Source organism: Fusarium fujikuroi, chromosome FFUJ_chr01 (genome assembly GCF_900079805.1).
Source record: "Fusarium fujikuroi IMI 58289 draft genome, chromosome FFUJ_chr01".
NCBI classification, from domain to species: domain Eukaryota; kingdom Fungi; phylum Ascomycota; class Sordariomycetes; order Hypocreales; family Nectriaceae; genus Fusarium; species Fusarium fujikuroi.
In genome coordinates this window covers 4,365,263-4,389,064 of record NC_036622.1, presented here as the reverse complement: position 1 = coordinate 4,389,064, position 23,802 = coordinate 4,365,263, and the positions used below count along the sequence as shown (strand labels likewise).

The window sequence follows — 23,802 nt, the reverse complement described above, 5'->3', positions numbered from 1 at the left end:
GCCCAAATCGGCCGTGAAACAGCATTGACGGTGGTTTGAATGCACTGCTGCTGGGTACTACCTCTGGCTGGGTGCTCAGGATTGGACCTTGGTTGGGGCTTATGTCATTGCCTGTGAGTCCTGAAGGCAACAGGCTTGCATAAAAGGTCAAACTTCGTTGCCATCGAATACCATGGTCAGATCAGGTTGTGGCATACAGAGTTCTGGTCAATTCATGGACGGTAATTGTCATGTGGAAGTTGTCAAGTATCGAAAAGAAATCAGAATTCATCTAAGTCCCACACCCAGCACGTGAAAGTGTTTCCACTTCATTGGACAACAAACGGGTCACAGTATTCTTGAATATGATGATACTGAATTGAATAGTCTGGCTTAACTGGTTCGTACAAATCTTCGAGTGTTCAATATCATCAGGATGGATCTTTGGCTGCTGTGATACATTGGTGTCAGTCTGTCATCTACCGATGCAAATAATGAACACAGGAAAAGTGAAAAATGACAAGTATATCATAATTCATCTCAATATCATCAAGATTATCTATAGGTATTACAAAATCAGTGGATTATGGTCAAAATTTATAAGATACTCATGAACATTGCAGTATCTTGAGTAGACTGGCTAGACTCATCAAGGGGGAACTGATAAATCATTTTGATTAACCACATATGAGAGTGGCACAATCGGTTCCTAAATGTGTCCATTATGGTTGAAGAAAGAAACAGGCGAGTAACGTGCAAATTCCTCGAATACTACGCATATTACCTTCAGTTAAACGGCAAATAAGCACCAACTCCTCACATCAGGAGACTATACCTACGCCTAAATAGTCTTTAGCTGCCGCTGCTTAATTATTGAGCCTATTAACCTTGTGATATCAGTCTCCCAGTTGCATACTACTTGCATAATACCCAAGAGTAATAGTAGAATAACATAGTTGCAGGGTCTCAACATAAGGTTAGCAGCTAACACTAGCACAACTCATCATGATCAGTCAAGTGATCCTCATAGAGCATCACAAAGCAACTTGAGAACAAATCATTAAGTAGGTAAAAAGGCATCATTCCGTATCTGCATTCTACCCTGTCTATGCTTAAATTCACAGGCCATCAACCGCTCTTGCAGGCTCTGGCCCAACAAGCCCACAACCATCCTTGGACGATTTTCCCATCAGCTCTCATTTTAGTAGTCATAGCCGCCCATGTCCTAGCGCGGCATACCCATGAAACATGCAGAACTTTTCATATGCCTTGGCTTCTCCTCGTCCAATTACCGTAAACGACAAAGGAAAATCCACCGTGGCCAGTCGTAATCCCAATCGCCCCTCGCGAGGCGTCGAGGGTGCTCAGTTCTTTGCTCCAGCATCAGTACTCCGAAATATCTACACTGCTGCAATTCCTAACAGCATTATGCATTTATCGGGAAGACATAGCCTTGGTGACAAGGCGCTTGAGAGCAAGCTCCTGCTTCTTGAGGTCCTCAGCGGAAGACTCGTTGAGCTCAAGAGCAGTCATGGCGTCGCTGATGGTGCTCTCGATCTTCTCCTTCTGGCCACGCTTAAGCTTAAGGGACAGAGTGGGGTCAGATACGATCTCCTCAACACGGCCGATGTAAGACTCGAGTTGCTGCTTGGCCTCGAACTTCTTCTGGAAAGCGTCGTCGTTGCTCTTGAACTGCTCAGCATCGTTGACCATCTTCTCGATCTCGTCGGTGGTGAGCTTGCCGACAGAGTTGGAGATAGTGATGTTGGCGCTGCGGCCGGAGGTCTTCTCGGTAGCAGTGACCTTGAGGATACCGTTGACATCGACCTCGAAGACACACTCGAGGACGGCCTCACCGGCACGCATGGGAGGAATAGGGGCAAGAGTGAACTCTCCGAGAGAAGTGTTATCCTCGCAGTTTACGCGCTCTCCTTGGAAGACGGGGAACTGGACAGTCTGTTACGAGTTAGTGAAACATTCTTGAATGATTGCGAAGGGCAAAATTACCTGCTGGTTATCGGCAACTGTGGTGAATGTTCTAATAAATTCATTGTTAGTTTATGTTCATAAGTCATCTAAAGTTCATAAAATTTGACGAATGTTGGATGAGGTTATCCTGAATGCTGGATAGCTTTAGGGCTAAGGTTAGGATAAGGCTGAGAAATGTGGGGTCCCATGTGGAATGTGGGTCATTTCGCACGAGGCTGAGATTTGACCAAAATTCCCAAACACCACGGAAACACCACAGGAACATCCCGAGAAATGAATACGAAACTTGAGAACTAGGAAATGAAACATACCGCTTCTTCAGGGTAGGGCAAGTAGTACCACGGGGAACAACGGGAGCGAAGATGTTACCCTCCATGGCAACACCCAGGGACAGGGGAACGACGTCCAGGAGAAGGAGGTCGGAGGTCTCAGCAGAGGTAGCCTTTCCGGACAAAATTCCGGCCTGTACCGCTGCGCCGTAGGCAACGGCCTCATCGGGGTTGATGCTCTTCTCGAGCTTCTTGCCATCGAAGAACTCGGACAGAAGCTTCTGGATCTTGGGGATACGGGTGGAACCACCGACGAGGACAATCTCGTCAACGGCCTTCTTCTCAATCTGGGCGTCCTTGAGAACCTGAGCGACGGGCTCAATGGTGCCAGAGAAAGCCTTGGCGTTAAGGTCCTCGAAACGGGCACGGGTGATGGACATGGTGAAGTCCTCACCGTCGAAGAGAGAGTCGATCTCAATGGTGGCCTGGGCACCGCTGGAGAGAGTACGCTTGGCACGCTCACAAGCAGTTCGGAGACGTCGGAGGGCACGGGCATCGCCAGAGAGGTCCTTCTGTTGTAGAGTGTTAGCTTTTGTTGAATTTCTCTCGAGCAATATGGCCCATTGTTCGCTTGTGAGCATTGAAATCAGAGAGATATCGAAAAGAAAGAACACAAAGTTCGCAATGGTAATCATCATCACCCATCTCTGTCTTCTTGTGATGGCGCTTTGTCTGGTTATGGCGGCGTAAAGATGCAGCATCGCGGCAAGACACGTTACAGACAGAACAATGGTAAGTCTGGTTGGCAACTGCTGCTTGCTGGCGAGCTCTGGTTGCTGGAGCATGCTTAATGTTGCGAGCTTTAACACGTGCAGTATATTTAGGTGTTGGGTTGATGCGTAGAGCTCTCTGGTAGTTGGCTTGGTAGGTACGGTTCTTGTCCTTGATGATGGCAGCAATCTGGTTAAGCTGTTCTGGGCTGAGGTTGAGATCTCCAGGACGAACTTCTGCACTATCAAGTAAAGGACTGTGGGAACACAGGCCATCCCAGGGATAAGAGTCAACAGACCAAGGTGCCAGGTATTCAATCCCACAAGGCTTATCTCGATGCCGTAGACTCCAGAAAATGCAAGTAAATGCAGCTTCAAGCAGTAGTAGTAGAACACGGAGTCGAGGTATCTGGTCTGGCGTAGGCATGGGACATGAAACAAGTAGAGCCATATAGGTAATGGCAAAACCATTGCGTTTGGCTTCTTCGACATGGTAAGGACAAGCATTACCAGTTCGATGACCGTTAAAACGTGCTGATACTCCTTGATTCGATGCTGTACCTGAACCAATGTAGATACCAGGAGTACAGCCAGGCTTCTTAAGCACCAAGACGTAAATACCCCAGGAGTTCTTGGGACAGTAGGAGGGAATGCTCTTAAACCAGACATGATTTGGCGGGGCGGGCATACAAATTGTGTCCAAGAGGCCAGGGCAGAAGGTAAGCTGAGCAAGCTCGACCAGAGTAGTGAGAGTGCTGAAGGAAGAAATGACAGTGGTAAACGTAGGATGAACGTAGACTCGGGCATTGAGGAGAGACCAGCAGAGCGAGAATGAGTCTGGTGAGATCTGTCGAGGGCGTGTCTAGCTGAGCCATTGTAGATAGTTGGGATGGGAGTGCAAGTTCTGAGTGCCAGACCTGGCCCATAAGTACTTAACTTCCACTCAGTTCTGATGGGAAGGCGTATACAGGGCCAGGCTGGCAGTTGCTGGCAGGACTCAGCCAAATAATGGCAAGTATGGCAGCCATGACTGGCCGTGCTGGTAGGTATGGCAGGTGCTGTGTTGAGGAAGGATGGGTGCTGAGGTGTAAGAAGTTCTTATAGCAGGAGCGACACTTGAGCCACTAGCACCAGCCCATAACTACAGACAGATCCAGTAATAGCACAGTATAGTACTACTAGAACCGCCAGAGATAGAATAATCGACTAGCAAAATATTAGCAAGATGAAGCATATTAAAGTGCCAGGGCTTGCCAGGACTTACTTGAGGAGTGCCATGAAGCTGTCTTGGTTCTGTCTTCAGTTGATACTACCGCACTCAAGGCGCCATATTCCAGCAAGAAGTAGACAGCCGCCAGTAATAACTAGACAGAGATACTGAGTGTTGAAGTTTCATAGAAACTCCTGTTGATTTGTTGCGATACTTGATACCTTGTTGTGATGATGTTGCAATACAGTCGAAAACAAATAAACAAAAGAAAATAAAAGAACTAAGTACCTTGGTCTTTCGGCCGAACTCCTTCTTGCAGTGGTCGAGGAGGTTAGTATCGAAGTCCTGTCCGCCAAGATGGGTACTGAAGTGTGTCAGTATCTCGTGATACAAGTCCGGATGCATGTTTACTTACTCGCCAGCGGTAGCCTTGACAGTAAAGACACCTCCCTGGATGTTGAGGAGGGAGACATCGAAAGTACCACCACCGAGATCGTAGATGAGAACGTTGCGCTCCTTCTCAGACTTACCGGCACCAAGACCGTAGGCAATGGCGGCGGCAGTGGGCTCGTTGATGATACGGAGGACGTTGAGACCGGCAATGGAACCGGCGTCCTTGGTGGCCTGTCGCTGGTTGTCGTTGAAGTAGGCAGGGACAGTGATGACGGCCTTCTCGACCTTCTTGCCGAGCTTGGTCTCGGCAATCTCCTTCATCTATTTGGAGGGGTCAGTGAAAATTGCACTAGTGCGGGGGCGGGGAAAATTGTGCGTACCTTGGTGAGGACCATGGAAGAGATCTCCTGGGCAGAGAACTGCTTGTTCTCGCCGAGGTACTCGACCTCGATCTTGGGGCTGCCGTTGTCATCGACAATCTTGAAGGGCCAAGACTCGATGTCCTTCTTGACGGTAGGGTCATCGAAACGACGACCAATCAGACGCCTGAGAATATCAGTCAGAAACTGGGATTTTGTGCGTGGAGAGGTGAGAACAAAACTCACTTGGCATCGAAGACAGTGTTGCGGGGGTTCATGGCAGCATTGTTCTTGGCGGCCTCACCGATCAGACGCTCCTTATCAGTGAAGGAAACGAAAGAAGGGGTGGTGAAAGAACCCTGCTCGTTGGCGATGATCTCGACATTGGTACCCTCGTAGGTAGCAACACAGGAGTAGGTAGTACCTGTAGAAGGACGGTGTTAGTGAGTAGTTTTGATAAGTTATCCGATAATTGAGTGTGTTGTCTTTGAAGTTGGTCGTTGTGTTCTTGAGTATCCTCTGATGAGGGCATCATGAAGCGAGTCGCCGGATGGCGGCGCACAAGAATAAAACATGTCGACAACAACACCAGCAGCATCGGAAGAGAAGTTGATAGACATACCCAGATCAATGCCAATGGCACCGTCATACACTTCGTCCGCCATTTTGTCTTGTCTGAAAGGTTTGTGGTGGAAAGGGAAGAAGGATGTAGAGGAGAAGAAGAAGAACGTGGGGTTTCAAGAAAGGAAATTCTCCCACTCTGATTTTGAGAGCGGCGCTGCGTTAAAAGAATAATAAATTTTGGAGGGACCTGTGAACTTTTTCTGCGGGGCGGGGTAGGGAATCCCCTCCGCTAGACCTATCGCGGTAAAGTCCCTCGCCTGAGTTTTTTTCAAGGCTCCATTCCTTTTTTTTTCTTTCGATTCTGCTGAGCAACCAAACGCACTTTTGAGAGCGCGAGAAATCGGGAACGAGGTAATTCTAAGCCGGGGATATTGATGATTTTGGTATAGACTATCCCTCGCCGATAGTTTGGCATCGTTATCTCATGTTCCATATTTTCTATACATATATTAGCAGTCAGTCAAACCGCATGCATGCTATACTTGTGTGGCTAAAGTGCGAGAGCGATCTTTTCAAACATAACACTGTACTGTGAACCTTGAACCTCGAAAGAGATTTACCACTACCTCGACAAATCATCACTCAGCTTATGGCCAGTGGCAAGGATTTAGCCGCCTCTACCTAGATCAAATTTTCTTCTCCGAGTTCCTGATCCTCGGTTGCCTGAGGAAGAACTGCAGCCCAACTAGTAGCTGTTCCTCAAGCTTGTGTACCCAAAGCTTGACGGCAATGCCGACTTTACTATTTTTGCCGCTTTCGGAGCTGCGGCGCCTACGAATTTATTCACTTACTCGCTTGCAGCCTCCAGTTCCATCATAGTATCTGTCTGACTCGCTATCTGACGAATGACGACTCTTTGACCTTGAGACAACTCATGAGCCATTCTTGTAACGTTGTATCACCGTCAAAGCTGTCCTAGTTCTGCATTGTCTTTGGTTAAGTCTTGGACTAGCAACTAGATATGAAGCAGTGGTTACTTCGAGGACTACACGCCAAGGGGAGGAAAGAAAACTCAGGACCTCGATCCTAAATGTTAAAAAGACTTAGGTAACTTAGCATAAGTTTAGGATACCCTTTTGCTAAGTTTATTCTGATACCTCACAGCAAGGTTTGCTGTTTTCTTGCCCTCGAGGCTGCGTTCCACGCCATTTTTTGGACCATGCAGTTTTTTTTCGCGATAATACAATCTGGCACATCGAAGATTTACCCTGGTCTGGGCTGTGCTCTGACAGTCCTCTCTTAGAAGCTATCCCTGGTATCGAGCACAGTGTTGAGGAACTTGCTGGAATTGCTGAGACGGCTTCGCAAAAACGAGCGCCTTCGTGAGTGGGCCGAGGCCGACAACATACGACAGCGTGCAAACCCTACTCCAGAGTTTTTTTCCCAAACGAACTAGGATCAATGCTCGGAGGTATAAGAGCAAGAAAAGACAGAGAGAGAGGAAGCTGTGGCGAACCAGACACACTATTGCAACTTGTGTGAGAAGGCTTACACCAGTTCCGGTGAGCTGGAAAAGCATTTTGAAACGCCTCTTCACCCTCGCCGCGTCGAACGTGGCGAGAAAGACTTTTCGTGTGCACCTTGTGGTGTTTTATCAAAACAAGACTCGCTACGACAGACACTGCAAATCAGCCAAGCATCGCAGCAATGTTAACTAATAAAACCCCAAATTCAGATCCTACCACGGACCCTCGTGCCTTGCGACGTCTTTGAACGGCTTGTAAGTATGAATTATTAACTTGCCCACTTGCAGCCACCAGTCCTATCGTAGTACCTCTCGTCGACTTACTATCTGATAAATGGCGACTCTTGGTGACCTTAAAATAACTTATAAACTACTCTTATAACATCAGATTAATGTAGAGGCTGTTCTAGCTATGTATTGTCTCTGGAACTTTGCAACAGAGTTAGCTTTTTTGAGACTTGAGCATTATTTGTACAAGCCTTGATCGGGTATGGAGCAGCGAAGGAGTGGTTGCCTCGAGGAATACACGTCAAAGGGTTGATCAGTCTACAGCATGATAGAAGAAACCTCACGTGATGCCTCGGGAGACACCTCTCAGGCCATCGGACTGTGCTATGTCACAATAAGGATGCCAATGAAGGTGAGCTAATGCGTTGTGAGACATACTCGTAAAAATGAGATTATGCTTGTTGGCTTAGAATGGCGGCCAATAGTTCGACCTACGGTGTTGAAGTCCAGTATGTGATAAGACTATGAAGAGAGATCAAGGCCCAGGCATCTTTTGAGAACTGGTATGGTGATACATTGCCACTATGGTTGAGATCATTCCCAAATGCAATCTGTTGATTGTCCTAAATGATTCTGCGTGAATTCTGCGAATTGCTTCATATCTCCCAGGATGAAAGCGGTACGTCATGACATCTGCGCAAACGTCATCAAGCCCACAGTTGCTCAAGAACTATTGCCCTAAAATCGGTACCGAGTTACAAAAAGTTACTGTCTGTCCTAAGTCTCATTTGTACTTGGGCTTCAGATCGAGAATCTCAGCCTCCCAAACCACAGACTCACGAACTGTGTCTTTGAGAGACGGGGCCTTAGGCTCCCATCCCAGAAACTTCTTCGCTCTCTCCGATTCCCCCCTAGAGTTAATGGCCCACGCAATTCCAGCCTTGTAGCCATTCTTGATTACATCTTCAAATGTAACAGACTGAGTACTAGACTCGGGTATATACCCTTGACGATGAACCTCGTCGGCAACCCAGGTTGCCAGGTCTTTCCATTGGTGTTGACCGCCACTGACAAAGTAGTATCCTTTCTTACCCCATATCTCAGGGTCTTCTTTCTTGGAGGGATCCTGGGTTGCTTCGATAGCTTTGTCGAAAAAGTCTGCAAGGTCCTCCACATGAACGTAGTCCCATTTTGCCTTTCCAGCTCCAACGAAAGGGGTGTAGCCAAGATCGAATGTTGCTCGAGTCAAGCCTGGAACTGTCATGCTAGTCGTATTGAACAACCCGAGACCAGTTCCGTGGATGACACCAGGTGATACAATGAGGAACTTGACGATACCTGAGTCGATACTCTGAACAGCATTGTCCACATCCTTGTGGATCGCTTCATCAGGAAGATTTAAAATGCGATCAATGTCATTTATATCATGGTAACTCTGCTCTGGCAGAGGTGGTTCGCCATAGCGCTGATTCTTGAGATCATACCAGGTCAGGATACCCGCTCCTGAAAGATGAATGTAGTATCCCGGATTTTCCTTTGAATGGCCAGAGGCAAGGCCTCTTGCGATTGCCTTTGCCGCTGGAAGTGAGTCTGCAGATTCTGCCGTATCTATTCGCTAGTGTAAGTCATGGTTCTCGTCTTATTCTTGAGGTATGTTGAACATACGAACAACCACGTCAGCTTCAGATGCCGTCTTCTCGATCACATCGGTACTTGCAAGGTCTCGATACACGAATCTGACCTTGGGGTACTTCTTCGAGATAGTCTTTGCGCGATCTTCACTACGGACATAGAGGGTATAGTCATAATCTGGGTGGGCATCGTGTATCTTGGCAAAGGCAGTGCCTCCAACAAAGCCTGTTGGTAAGCGTCAGTTTGGACAAGTTCCGCTCAAGGGACCATTCTTACCAGTGACTCCAGTACTAGAGAGATAAGTTAGTTTTCTCAATGATTATATATTATACAAAGAGTTGTATGATTGGTACTTACAGCAAAATTTTGGTTGCCATCACAGTGTTGGCTATTATAAAGTTGTATGAGACTAAGTGTTTGGTTCAGCAAATAATATTCTTAGCGGTTGATAGCTACTTCAAACTTTTACAGGAAAAGAAGCTGGCTTGTTGGCTTTATATGTGTGTTGTCCAGAATCTTGTGGCAGTTCCAAGGAAGCAGATTGCAGCATCCTCTTCACTTACAAAGCAAACATACGGCGTGAAACTGCACTCGGACCAAGTTACATACAACAACTCGGTCTAGAACTACAGAAAAGATGACCTAACTGCATACCTTTTTGCGGAATATAAGAGGGAATAGCCAATAAAACAGCCTTGTTTGTCCCTCCGATGTCAAGTTTGACTTCGCAAATGTTGACTTACCCTATGCATATTACAAACCTAGGTCAGACCGGAATTTCCGGTTTGACAGTAAGCACACATAAACCACAAGTTTCCAGGAGAAGATTGAAGCAATGATCTCATCAAGAAACGCAAATCCTTCATAGAGTGATTCCGCAGCCGCAATGAAGCAAGGCTCCTACGGCTTACTCAATCCTGTGTTGTTTGTGCTTTACTCTGTCTGTATGCTCTATGTAAAACCCATATTATGCCACACTAGCACTAACCTTCTGTTATCTTGTTTTGAACTATTGACGCTAATTAACGAGAAACTCAATTGCTAATATCAACCAACCCAAGTCGAGCTTCCCCAGCAACTTCGACGACAAGCGGGGTACACGATTTCCTCGCTTGTGTCTCTTTAGTAGTTGCAATAGGCAAACCACCAATGAAATCACCACAAGAGATAACTAACATGGATGTGAAAACGGCATGGCATCGTTTGGGACAATCCCCCTTCACTATAAAATGCTCGACTTCCCTAGACTGAAGCTCCTCTGAACTTTCGATAGTGACTCTCGCAAGAATCTCAGAGTAACGAAACCACTTCCATCTTCTTGTTCCTCAAACGAGTAAACATGCCCAAGGACTACACCACCAAGAGCTCTGGCACCAACAGCCAGGTTAGAACCGTCATCTACACACCTAATTGTGTCACCGCTAACATCTCAGGGCAACCATTATTGCGCTCGAGACTGCGGTTCTAGTGCCTCCAACTCGAACTCTTATCATTACTCTAACACGTAGGCGTGAACTGACCAAGATGCATATCAGGTGCTAACATTCTATCCAGGGATGGCTCCTACTATTACTCCAACCCCAATGAAAGCACGTACTACAACGATGGTCAAGGTAGCTCAACCTACACGTCTCCCAGTGACTACACTCACTCGTCCGACTCTGGCAAGAAATAAGTCTTGGGACGGAAAGTGGCTGCTTTGATGAATATGGATGCAGCATAGTAGGATCAATTTAATGGAGTGAGATGGTACTGAGGCTTGGTGCTATGAGTCTATAGGCTCTCGACCAGCCAAAGGACACTCCTCTGACGGGAGAGGAATTGCCGATCTGAGATTCCAGGTGTCACGATCGTGATTTAAGAATAGAGACCTGTCATATTGCCACATATGTCACATTCACTACTTTCTATCTCAGTTCACAGGTGACAGCTTAGGTGAAGATTCATGGCATCATTGTGACCCCTGAAGCCTTGAACTCATTTTGATGGAACCAGCGGTTGATTGGCAGTGATTCCTGACCGTAACTGCTCCAGTGTGCGAGTTCAATAACACGGCACGTAAGTCACCAAGCATCGAGGACGACCTTAATATATGCTTATATTTTGAGCAATTCCAAAGGCTTTGGTGAGATAAATTACACCTCTTTCCGAGTCAACTGGTCTTCCCACGCATGTTGCTTTTGGTGATTGTGAAACGGTGTAAACACCAACCAGTAGGTATAGAAGCCAAAAGACCACAAAACCAGTCATGTCCCAAGGCCTATGCCTAAGTCCCAGTCATTTCTCATCCCACCACGTTATGTACATCGTTGCCTTGCCAAATTCGCTGACGTTGCTTTCCCAAATACATCTAAAATCGATCCCAAAATCCACCTTTGCCATGAGAAATTCCGATTTGGACCTTCAAATCGAGTAGTGCACTGAAAGGGCGATGATGATTGCGGGATAGACAACAGCCTCAACGAGAAGTTGCTGCTTGAGAGTACCGCGCTGGTCCTTGGTAAGGCACTGCATTTCTCCGTGGGTGTACCACGATATAGTCGAGTTGAGCTTGCCGTAGAGCACGATAGGGCCGATGAAAGGGAAGAAGAGAGTGAGGATCATGACCCACATGAACATTTGCTTTCCTCGTTGGGCGACCATGTCGGCATGCCGGCGATGGATGCGAATATCTTTGCGGGCCTCTTCGATGAGGCGAGCCTCCCTCTGAGTGAAGGGGCTGTCGGCGAGGGGATCAAACTCAGACTGGCAATGACCAACTCGTCGACTATTGACGCTGGTGGAGAACCCAGGAGTATGTGCTCCAGTGCGACATGTTGAAATGCTTGGCTGGAAGTTTCGATACCACACACGATGAGTGCTTGACTTTGGGTCGGTAGGAGGGGGAGTATCGAGGATAGCAGAGGATGAGACCAGCATATCAGTGACTCTATCATTTGCTATAACCTTGTCAGTTGTGTTTACATATGAAAGCGTTGCAACTTACAATCACGTGGACGATGCGCCTGAGGCAGTCGATGAAGGTGAAGAATACGGGCAGGTCGTGTGACATCGCCACTCGTGGACGAAGGCCAGAAGCTTCTCTTTGGAGGAGAAGGAGTTTTTGGGAGAGGAGGAGAGTTTGCAGTGCTGATCGTGTTCGACCTTCCCCTGACCCCAAAATTGCCTGCACTCTGACTGTGATCCTCTTCACCTCTCTGTCGTTTGAACTGCTGTAGCATTGCAGCCTCGGGAAGACTGACAAGAGGAAACGGAAGACGAGGAATCTTGGACAGAAAATCATCATGAGGAACGTGGGCAGGCTTGTCCGAGTTGGACTCCTGGAACCGTCTTTTGTACAGTGGCTTGTCAAAAATAGTCAGGGGGGTTTTGGGGGATCACGACCGAGATTCTTTCGGATTCTATTCCAACTGAAGCCAAAGTATTTTTCGCCGTCTGGAGAAATCGTTTCATCGGTTTGAGCGTTTCCATGAGGAGCTGCGTCCGAGTCGAGGCTCTGATAGCTGCCTCTCTTTGGAGGCAGGTCTGAGAGGAGGATGTTCTCATGGCCGGACGTCTGCTCAGATGGCTCCCTGCGAAACAGATTGGAAAAACGAGCTGCAGATTCAGGTAATCGCGACTTGGCCTGGGAAAAGTTGCGAGTTGTATTTGAGGCATAGGTTCCAGGACCTTCACCGTACTGCGGGACAGATACGGGGAGTTTCGTTCCTCTGTCGGTGCGAACACGGTAAGAGCCATACTTATTGTTACCAGAAGGATGCCGAATGATTCTGTCTCTTGAGCCGTAAGAGCGAGGATGAAGCTCACGCTCCGTCACGTCGGATACATCAGCGACACTGCTTCCAGTTCCCTTTGCAATGCTGTCGTGATAGTCTTGCTGCATCGAGTCGAAGGCATGCTCGGTCGTGACAGTCTGCCAATCACCCTCCGTACCGGTGAGAGGTCGGTTCTTGACAAGAGAAGAAATTTCACCTTGTAGTCGTCTATCAGGGACGGGGACACGGCGGATCGCTTTTTCCTCCCGATGAACAGGAACTTTGACCTCTTCATCGACATTCTAAGCCGAATGAATAGCCGCAGCATTGTAAAAGGATGCAACAGGAGCGACTCTCTGTGAAGCGAGGGGAAAGCTTCCATCAGTAGATCGCGGGAGCGTTTCCTTTGAGGAGACGGCTAAGCCGGCTTGGTGCAGCGCATTACTGACTTCTCGCTCGGCCGATGAACGTAGAAAGCCCGAGTATGCATCTGTGTCATACTTGAAAGGGTCCTCATCACTGTCGGATGAGGCACGAGAGTACATATGATTGTTCTGTGGATAGTCCTCGGGATCGCAAGGGACGCAAGTGTCTGGGTCTTTGTTACGAAGTGATTCGCTGTAGAAGCTGGACGAGGAGTGAAACGAGTGCAAATGGGGAGCTGATCTCGGCACATTTCGCACGGACGGGTCTCCAGGTGAGACGAGCTCAAAGTTGTGCGTTTGCGGTACCCAGAGGTTTTGATTCGGCTGAGACTGGGCTTGCTGTTTGTTCCCAAAATTGAAGTTACCTCGACGTTTCAGCGGTCGAGTTGAAGATTCGGCATGGATTTCACAGGCATCTTCTCCAGCGACAGTCTCCCACTCGGAATGGGCATAGTCATCGCTTAAAGGCTCATTGATCTTTGGCACAGCGAGGCCAGCGTCCTCATTGTTGAGCCGTGATGGGCGCTCAGCGACAAATCTGGTTGGGTCTGGGCTCATGCAGCGAGACATGACTGGACCGGGAGATGAGAAGTCACGTAGCTGAACACCATCCTCAACCTCAATTCCAGAAGTTCCAAAAGGATCCGAATGACATGAGATGGAAGAGGAAGTGGTGTTACGCCCGTGACGCGTATCTCGGGCCGAATTGTCGCTCTCAGTGTATGGAAGCGACTGCTGACATTAGTATTTGAGTGTTTGTAAGTGAAAGAGGGTGTTACTTACATTCTCGGATAGCGGTTTCATGTTGAAGCTTGAAGGAGCTTCAAGCATCTAGAAAGTAATAAAGCTTTGTATGAATGAGGGTGCGATAAAATGAAGTGAAGTGAGGCGCAGAAAAGAGAGGAGCCTGGAAGATGATCAACGTGCGTGATGTTATTTCAAGGTAGACCGATATACTCTTCAACTGATCAACAAATAACTTCAAAGCGCGCAGTTTTATTATAGCGGTGTGTCTTTTTTCAAGCAGTGTTGACTTTCGGCGTGTGCGGGAAACGGTGTTTATCACGACGGGTCGAAGAGCTTGATGATTGAGAGATGAATGAGACGACTGCGCTCACTATAGCGAGGGGAATTCCCCGGCCTGGGTTTAAGATGTTGACTGAGGCACCAAACTCGTTATGCTTCGCAGTGAATGAAATGGGAGGTTGGGAGGTTCTGAGGGTTCATGTCGGGAGGATGAGGTTTGGTAGCTATAAATTTTGGTGGGAGCAGTGCCAACAGCTGCCAGTGACCAGAGAACGCTAAATTGTATTTCGGGGGATTTAACAAGTGTGTTTATAAGCTCTTTGTATTGATTTATATGAACAGAGATCTTTTGAGTTGAAGCAGATGGGTAAAGTAGCCTTGGGGTTGTCAGAAGAGTCAAGATGTTAAAGTATGTCCTTTTTAAAACTAACATCAACTCAACAAGCAATCTCACCACTGAAGCACAATTAATTACTTTTATCAAAGTTTAATAACATATCTCTGCTTCACATATGATATACCCTGGGCTATTTGAAGTCTGGTACCTACAATATCTCGTGCACTGATGAAGTCGCTGCGGTGATTACAGGCGTGGTTTGAGATTGCCAGTCTGCACTAGATGCCAAGTTGATGTTGGCTCAAATTCCAATGCTACACAGGTGTCTATACTATTTATGTCAATTATGGCAAAATAAATAGTCGTTTCATCCTTTCGAGCAAATGGTCAATGAGCAATATTGATCAATTCTCATAGTGTTATGACAAAGTTTAGACTAAGCCTACCTTGGTCTATATAAACTCTTCTAAGCTTATGATCCCATGCATAGTATTCTAATCTTGAAAGATTTGCGTATAGGTACTCCGTAGTCGTTGTCGAATTATAGATCATTTCCCTTCTGCTGGTCAAGACGCTAGTACTTTGATTGACCTTGATCGAGATTGGCTCCTCGAAAACCCTCCAATTGGAGACTCTTCCGTGCAGTTGACACATTTCACGGCTGGCTACTTAAGGCCCTGATCGGCAAGCCCGATAAAATTCACCGGGCTGCAAAGCAGATACATTTATACAGGTAGGTTAAAGAGGTTATATCTAAAGAAGGCTATTCTATATCTATAAGGGGCTCTTACTGCCTTTAGGGATGATTTTAATAGTAATTTTACCTATTCTAATTAGTATAATTATAGCTAAAGAGGCTAAATTAACTAACCCTTAAATTAATAATAATTTTCTTACTAAAAGTTAACTTTTAATAGTATAATTAAATAAAATATCTTACCTTTTATCTTTAATACCTCTATTAAGTTAGTTAAAATTAATATAGCTATTATTATAGCTTAATAACTTATTATAGCCTCCTTTTTTATTATAACTTTCTTTCTTATAGTTAATAAGTAACTATTAGACCTTATAATAATACTTTCTCTTTATAGATCTTCTTTTAGTAATTAAGTAAGTATAAAAGTTAAATTTAAAGAAAAAGGCTATATTAAAGCCGATTTTTAAATTATTTATTGCCTTCTTTAAAGAAGCCTTTTTAGTAATAAAATAGGATTATTATTAAATTAAATTGCAATTTATAGTTATTAAGAATAAATACTATATATATTAAGAGATAGTTAATATAATAAGAAGTATAAAGAATAAAAATAAAGGAAAGGTATTTATTAATTAATAATAAGAGGTAGACTTATAGTAGCTTTATTTATAGATAGCAGTAAGGATAATAAAGGATAGTCTTAATATTAATAAATATATAATAGTTAATATATAATATAAGATCTTCTTTAATAACTAACTGGTAAAAAGGTTTATTATAAAAGCTAGTAATAATAATGCCTTTATTTATTACTAAAGAATACTACTGCCTATAATAAAGAGGGCAGTCTCCTCTAATAGCTTAAAATAAAAGGCAGTTTAAAATTATTATCTAGCTAAAGTAAATAGCAAACTAAATAGCAATAACCTTCCTAAAGAAATTTTAATTAAAAAGCTAGCTATATAAGTAAATTAGTAAGTTAATAATAATAAAGTTAATAAGCCACTTTCTATTTCTTTATTAGAGCTATTATAAACTTTTATAATAAATAGAAGGAAAAGGATAGCTATAATGCTAATACTATTAAATAATATAATTCCTTTTCTTTAGAGTAAGAAGAAAAAGATAGTAAGAAAAAGTAATAATAATATTAATAATTTAAAGGAGCTATTTATAAAAAGTTAGTTATTTACTTATAATTATATAATATCTTTATAGCCAGTTAAGGCAGAGGACTTATAGAGTGTAATTAGGGATTATATTAAGCTCTTTATAGAAAATTAGGGTATTAATTTTATAATAAAGGTAATAAAATAGCTGCAGTTAGATATAAATAATGCCTTAATTTAGAATTCCTTTAATAATAAGGAAATAAAGAAAGCTCTTATAGACTTATTAATATAGAATATATAGTATTAATAAAGAAATAAGTATACCTTTTATAGTATTATAAGGGATTAAAAAGTTAAAGCTTCTATAAAGCTATAAGGCTTTAGAGATATTAAATTAAGCTATAGCTTTTAGCCTTAATTATAGGGTTAATTTTCTAACTAAAATAGGCTTAGATTATATATAGATAATATTTTTAAATACTTTAATTAATTTAAAATTTTTAATATAAGGCAATTTTAATACTAAAATAGAGCTAGTCTTAAAAAATAATATAATCTTAATCTAGCTCTTATAAGCTTAAAATAGCTTCTTTTTAATTAGCCTCTTTAGCAATAACCTTAATTTTATTACTATCTTTAACCTCCTTTATAATGCTTTCTTCTTTATTAATTTCCTTACTTTTAGAGTTATTTTAAAGCTTTAAATATACCTAATAAGTAGACTAAAGCTAATTTATAATTAGATTTCTTATATTTATTTTAGATCTTTCTATTATAACTATATCTATATAGTGATAAACTCTCTAAAGAATATAGATTTCCTATAAAGAAAGACCTTCTTTCTTATATCTAAGCTCTAGCTCCTTCCTTTTAAAAGCAAGAAAGTTATATAAATTAATTATAGTATATATTATTTTAATTTAATTACTAAAGGAATATTTAGGTATACTATTTTTTATTATCTTTTACTTTCTTTTATATTAATTAAAAGCCTGCTTTATAATTATTTAAAGCTAAATATAATAAAGGTTATATAATTCTATTTTATTTATAGGCCTTTTTACAGTATTGCCTTAATCTTAAAGATAATATTAGATTTATATAAAGGGAATTAAAATTCCTTTTCTTAACCTAAAGTTAGTATTAATAAAGAAGAATCTTTTTAATAGGACTTTAAAGCTACTATTATAAGTATATCCTATTAGTATTATATTATTAATAAATCCCTTAATGCCTATAAGTATATATAGAAATCGTCTCTTAAAGTTAATTACAGTAAAGATATTTTAGGAAATTATTAACTTTCTTAACTAAAATCTCTATTAATAAGTAAGAGAGATAAATATAGATATATATATACTATTTATTGCCTTAATTATACCATTAAACTAATAAAATTTAGTATTTAGCTTAATCTATAGACTAATATATTTATAATTTAGTATATAAATAAATTTTATATATAAATAATATATAAAGTTAATTAGATAAGAGAATATATTTAATATAGTATTTTAACTAACTTTAAACTAATAGGCTATATTCCTTTAAGGCTTACTGTAGGCTATTATCTATAAAAAGATTATTAGCTTTAGCTTAAGTAACTAATACTAGCTATTATCTGCCTAAATGTTATTTTTTAATTATTAAAAAAGTTAATAAAAGTTACCTTTATTTATATAAAATAGGTTATTAAATATTATATTTAAGGCAGCTAATAGCTATAAGGTATAAGCTTAAAAGTTAATAAGGATATTAATATAAGGCTATTAGGTAAGTAAATTATTCTTATAGTAAGGCTAATAGTAATATTAATAGTTAAGGTAATTTAAAAAGGTTATAATAATAGCTAATTACTGCAGCTATTAATTATTAAAGTTATTAATAATAATTCTATATATAAAGTTATTATAAAGGCCTAATTATAAAAAATATCTCTTATATATAGTATTTTTAGTTAATTAATAAAGCTATTATAGTCTTACTATTATATTAATTTATATACTTTTATATTTAATATTTAATATAGTAAAAAATACTAAAAAATAGAGATATTACTTAATATCTTGCCTTTATTTAGTAAATTATAGGCCCCTTTATTAGCTTAATATATTACTAGCTTATATAAAGGCTATTAAGTTAATTATTTATTATTATATTAAGATTATAGTAAGAAAATAGGCCTTAAGATAGAAAGGTTAGTTAGCTGACCCTCTTTATGCCACTTTCCCGGCAGAAATTAACTGCCTGGCGGTTTTCACCAGGCTTGCCGATCATGGCCTAAGGTAGTTAAGACATTGGGCGTCAGAATAGGCGTAAGGGCGCCTTTTTCTAACTGCCGGTTCGTCCGATCGCTTATCGCGACAATCCCAGTCAATCATTGTCAAGTCAATGTCACAATGTCCATCCATTGTCAATCCTTCCAAGTTCCAACCCCTTCGACCCGCTCGCTCGCTCGCTCCCTTTCCCATCAGATTCAACCCGATCTTGACCCAACCCAACCCAACCTGTACCTGTACCTGTCATTGTTAATGTCGCTGTCACGCTTGCATCGCAGCACTAACAAGACGACTTATTGCACTCCCCCCCACTGAAAGCATCTATGTATCTCGAAAAATACAGTACAAGCTTTGCCAAGTCTCTTCCCGTTTGGCCACTCCACACTTTGGTTTAGGAATCGCAAATCAGCGTGGCGATCGAGTCGAATCGATCCACGACTAACTTTACCAACCAACGGACCAACCGAAGCAGCTCTCTAGCTCTGTTCAACTCTACTTTAACAACAACTCTAACGTTTAGCTCATTGAGTTTCTCGAGGGTCATACTAGGGCAATCAATCAATGACAAGGACAATGACATTGTGCGCACAAACTTCGAGTCACTGGGACGAGCTCCCCCATGAGATCCTCCTTCAGATCTTGTGCTGTGAGTTGCGCCCAGCTTACCTTACCTCGCCTTAATTCTTATCCCCTCAGTACCCCGCCATCGCCTAAATCATACCGTTCCATAATCAATGCCAATTGCTTTACTGACCACGTGTATTTTTGCTTCATCAGACCTTGAGCCTCATCAATTGCCCAAACTTCAGCTTGTTTCACGAAATTTTAGAGAAGTTGTTCTTGATGATGAATTGTGGAAACACCACTGCTTTGAGCGCTCATCATGGTATGCCTTTCTTCGAAATCGGAGAAAGGTCTTTGCATCTCTACCCGAGCCATCTTTAAGCAATGCCACAGAAGCTGAAGACGAAAATGGTTCTCTACTGGACCAAGATGATTCATGTCGATTTGACAAACGCCATTACCAATTCCTTCAAGATATGGCAAACTGGGATCCGGCGTTTCCTGACGAGCATGTCTCGTGGTATAACGAATACATCCAGCGTCAGGGACCGCCTGCTATCAACTGGCTTGAGACGCCACGCTTGAAACAAGGCACTATGGAGCATTTCATCGAGGTCAGAGGTATGTCCCTATTCAGCCCTAACAATGGCGATGATGGCATCGGCAGTTTGATGGCTGTCTCACCACTCGACGACGGGTCTGTATGTCTTTGGGACGTTAATGGCACGAGGGGCAAGCGAGGGGGCATTATCGCGACCAGTAAACCTGACATCCTATTCTTCGACGGCCGTGGAGATCAAAACACGAGGCGGTCCAAAAAGATCGACACAGGTGTCACTGAATGCGTCAGTGTTAATAACAGCAACAACAGGGCTGTCTTTGCTGTGCAGAGTCGTAAGTGCCGAAACGATAATCAACTGCCCCTCACTAATAACCGCAATTGTAGATCTCATCGAAGTCGATCTCAGCCGCCTTGAAGTTGTAAACCGGCACTCTTTCGAGTGGTCAATCACGACCTTGTCGCAGATCCAGGATGGTATCCCAATGACTGTTGGCACTTCATTGGGTATCCATCTTCAAGACTTCAGGGCGCCATCACAATTCCATGGAGATGTCGTGGAGAGGTTAGATATCCCGGGGGAGGAGGACAATCCTTTCAAGGGAATATTTGATCCGAATCCATTACCACCGTACGCCTCACTGTCTCAGCCAACGCCAACGAGCATTCTACACCTACCAAGACCAGCCGGCGACAGTGCAGTGTCGGACGACATTTACGTGGCGGGGAGATTCTCCAATATTCTTCATTACGATAGGCGCCACTTCCCAAAGATCATGGGGTCCATTTACTCAGGCTCAAGGCTGTCCAGTCTGGCAGCACTGCCTTATCCATTCTCCACGCTGGACCATGAAGTACGACGTCGCGGAGAACTCACAGCTGAGAGGGTTCATGAGTGCAAGACAGCGGGTAGCGGGAGAACTCTAATCGCAGGCGGAGAGTACAAGACCAAAGGCTCGCTCGAGGTATATGGTCTGGACGCTGTCGACCTATCAAGTGACGGGCCCATGCAGCAGAACTCAACTATGAAGAATCGGTATACTGCAGCTTCGTCCATCATCCTGTCGGTGATCAACCACGGAACAAAGGTTGCATTCTCAGATGGGGCCGGGCAGATTAAGTGGTTTGAAAGGGATGGATATACGGAGTGCCGTCGGATCAAGGTTGGTCACAGTGACGTGCCCACTCAAGCATCACTCTTCGCTTCCATGCCAGGGTCCGACGATCTCGCAAGGAAGATCTTATCCACCAAGACAAGGCAAGATCGTGACCGACCAAACGAAGACAATGTCATCTTCTGGACGGGAGATAAGCTTGGTATGGTTAGTTTCACAGGAGATACCTTGTTCACACCCGACGATTTCCGGGAAAAGAACAAGGAGGTCGCGGTAGAAGAGCATCAGCGCCAGCAGTATTCTCAAAGGATGCGGGAAGCACTGGAGAAGCAGGCCGATGATGCTAGGTTTGTTCAAGGACTTGGGTTATAATGAAAAAAGAGGGCGATTGGATCTGAGAGTGCGATAATGGGGAAGGCTTTCGGCGACATTGCGAAATATGGAGAGGATCTGTCGAGCTACGAACTTAGGATGAAAAGGAGGCTCTAACAAAAGAAATAAGCAATCCCGGCACATAGAAAAATAACTCAATCTTTTGACTATGAGTGCCGCACAATATCTCCATCACGAGACACAGTGATCGTCGGTGGAGAAAGGGTCTTTTGGGGTCGAAACGTTAGTCAACACTGGATAATGAGGCGCGTGGCGAAGAATTGGTGGATATGGTAGTTGAGCGGGCACTAGGAATGAATGATGAGCAAAACTAACAAGCATAAAGCTAGGAACATCGGCATACTACACAGGAAAAGGATACTTGCATCCGGGTGCAAGATGATGAGGGCTGATTTATGCAAGCAAGACATTAGTGCTGTAGTTGTGGTCAGAATTAGGCGAAGCTGATGATGATGGACTGAGATTGTCTTGATCGACCTTGATGAGCGGACGGCCCTGAATCTGTATTTACGAGATCGATCTTATACGGTGGTACCAGAAGAAGTGGAGTGAAAGAGCACCGTGCTTAGAGCACAATCCAAGTCTCGAGAGTTAAGCTAAGGCTAAGAGACAGATGAGACGATACGATACCAGAAGCACGGCAATTCTACGGTGTACTCCGTAGACCGTAGATGAAGTCCACGATATCCCTGGCAGTCAATATCAAAGGGCCAAGCTAGCTTTGCATGGCATGTCATGGCATGTCATACCAAGCTGTCACTCGCACTCACAGATCTCAAGTTGACGACAGCGGCTTGATTGCAGAGAGCCCGTGCTTTGAACAGAACCCTGATGTCTCATTAATTACCGGTTCTTCTATTTGCAAAACATGGAACAAATACGGAGGTCCCTGCTAAAAGTTTTATCTCAACCTCCAGCTTATATAACAAGAGACCCTAGTAAAGTCAGAAAAAGTAAAAATAGCAGTATAAGACTTCCTAATCTATAAACCTTCTATAACCTTTCTATAAGCTATTAACTAATTTTCTAAAGTTTTTAATAATTTAATAGGTCTTTAAATTATAGCCCTAAATATAGATATTATAACTTAAGCTTTTATTATTTTCCTTAAGGTATCTTATTGTAATAAGATTTTTTCTAAAGTATTAAAAATTATAGGACTTTTAATTTATATAATTAACTAAATATATACTTATATAATTAACTTTAAATTTAACTTTAATATTAAATTATTAATTTTAAAAGATAAATATCTTTAAGATAAGCTATAATTAAGGTAGCTAATAAAGGTAATAAAAGAAAATAAAAAGCTTATTATTAATAAAATATAATATAATTATTTTAAATAAGAAAAAACCTATATTAATATTATTAATAAGCTTAATAAAGTAAAAATAATAATCTCTATATTAGCTATTTATTAAATATTAATCTCTTTAGGATTTTAAAAGATAAAGCTAATAAGAAAGCCAGGCTTAATAAAGTTAATAAAAGCTAAAAGACTTACTTAATATTTTACCTATTAAGACTAAACCTTAAAGGACTAGAAGTTAGTGATTTAGTTAAATAAAACTGCTATAATTCTCTTATATTAATTAAAAGGTTATTATATATAGTAGAGATTAAATAAGCGGTTTTTATATAGCTATATTTATAAGTAATAAAAAGGCATAATAGAGTTTATATTCTAGAGGTATTTTTCCTATAATAAAAAGAGACCTTATTACTACTAGGTTTTAAAGATTAAAAAGGAAAAGGTAAATTCTATACTTATCCTTAAGAAGCTTAACTATAAGCTTAAGCTAAAAAAGAAAGAAGAATAGAAGCTTTTAATAGTAATAAAAAGAGTAAATTTAAAAAATCTACTAAATAAAAAACTAGCTTAAAAGTAAAATAAAAAGACTAAAAAACTTATAAAAAAGAAAGAAAAGAGAGATATTAATTAATAGTAATATTAATAAAAGATTTTAATTTTAAAATTACTTCCTTTTATATAGAAATATTAAAAAGAGAGATTTAATATAATTATTTAGGAAAATAAAGTATTAATATATTTATATTATATATAGTAAAAGGTTTTTAATCTTATTAATATATAATAACTTCTTTAATATAGAAATAGCCTAAATTTAAATACAATTAAAGTAGCCTGGCCTTATTTAAAGAGGGAAACTATAAAAAAAGGCACTTCTTAAAGTAAAAGTAAAGCTATTTATAGATAGAAAGTAATATAATTAATAATACTATAAAAGTTAATTTAAGCTTAAATTAAATAGATACCTTATTATATAGAAAAAATTATTAAGCTAAAAGGAAGAAATAAATATAAGAAAGGCAGGAATTATTTAGTATAAAATTAACCTTTTTAGAAATACTATCCTACTTTTAATAGTACTAGCTGTTTTTAGCCCGGTTTAGCGTGGCTAGGGGTCGAGATAAAACTTTTAGCAGGGACCTCTATAGACTTCTAGAAATGCCAGGGAACGGAAAAGCATCGATTGACGTGAAGTTCAAGAAAACCAGGGCAACCAATCGCGGGCAGGGGTCTGCACCCCCTGGCCAATGAGGGTCTCGGCAGAGTGAGCGCTTACGGACAGGTCAAGACGGCAGATTCTGTTG

General features: G+C 41.9%; 5 protein-coding genes; 2 read left to right on the top strand and 3 right to left on the bottom strand.

Annotated features, from left to right (window-relative positions):
• Positions 1–1,413: 1,413 nt before the first annotated feature.
• On the bottom strand, positions 1,414–5,634 carry FFUJ_00742 (probable heat shock protein 70; the record flags this gene model as incomplete). XM_023571674.1 has 8 exons in its annotated part: positions 1,414–1,935; positions 1,987–2,017; positions 2,280–2,809; positions 4,506–4,581; positions 4,633–4,931; positions 4,991–5,156; positions 5,216–5,393; positions 5,592–5,634. The coding sequence occupies 8 exons, from the start codon at positions 5,632–5,634 to the stop codon at positions 1,414–1,416; spliced, it is 1,845 nt and encodes a 614-aa protein (XP_023424762.1).
• Positions 5,635–8,070: 2,436 nt separating this feature from the next.
• On the bottom strand, positions 8,071–9,295 carry FFUJ_00743 (related to nucleoside-diphosphate-sugar epimerase; the record flags this gene model as incomplete). XM_023571663.1 has 4 exons in its annotated part: positions 8,071–8,894; positions 8,952–9,143; positions 9,195–9,208; positions 9,276–9,295. 4 exons carry the CDS (start codon positions 9,293–9,295, stop codon positions 8,071–8,073), a joined length of 1,050 nt encoding a protein of 349 aa, XP_023425524.1.
• A 962-nt stretch (positions 9,296–10,257) lies between these two features.
• FFUJ_00744 (uncharacterized protein) lies at positions 10,258–10,593 on the top strand (the record flags this gene model as incomplete). XM_023571652.1 has 3 exons in its annotated part: positions 10,258–10,302; positions 10,352–10,422; positions 10,473–10,593. The coding sequence occupies 3 exons, from the start codon at positions 10,258–10,260 to the stop codon at positions 10,591–10,593; spliced, it is 237 nt and encodes a 78-aa protein (XP_023424761.1).
• A 728-nt stretch (positions 10,594–11,321) lies between these two features.
• Positions 11,322–13,902, bottom strand: FFUJ_00745 (uncharacterized protein; the record flags this gene model as incomplete). XM_023571641.1 has 5 exons in its annotated part: positions 11,322–11,857; positions 11,905–12,248; positions 12,473–12,975; positions 13,123–13,830; positions 13,882–13,902. 5 exons carry the CDS (start codon positions 13,900–13,902, stop codon positions 11,322–11,324), a joined length of 2,112 nt encoding a protein of 703 aa, XP_023425580.1.
• Positions 13,903–19,286: 5,384 nt separating this feature from the next.
• On the top strand, positions 19,287–21,162 carry FFUJ_00746 (uncharacterized protein; the record flags this gene model as incomplete). XM_023571629.1 has 2 exons in its annotated part: positions 19,287–20,010; positions 20,063–21,162. The coding sequence occupies 2 exons, from the start codon at positions 19,287–19,289 to the stop codon at positions 21,160–21,162; spliced, it is 1,824 nt and encodes a 607-aa protein (XP_023424760.1).
• Between the last annotated feature and the right edge of the window lie 2,640 nt (positions 21,163–23,802).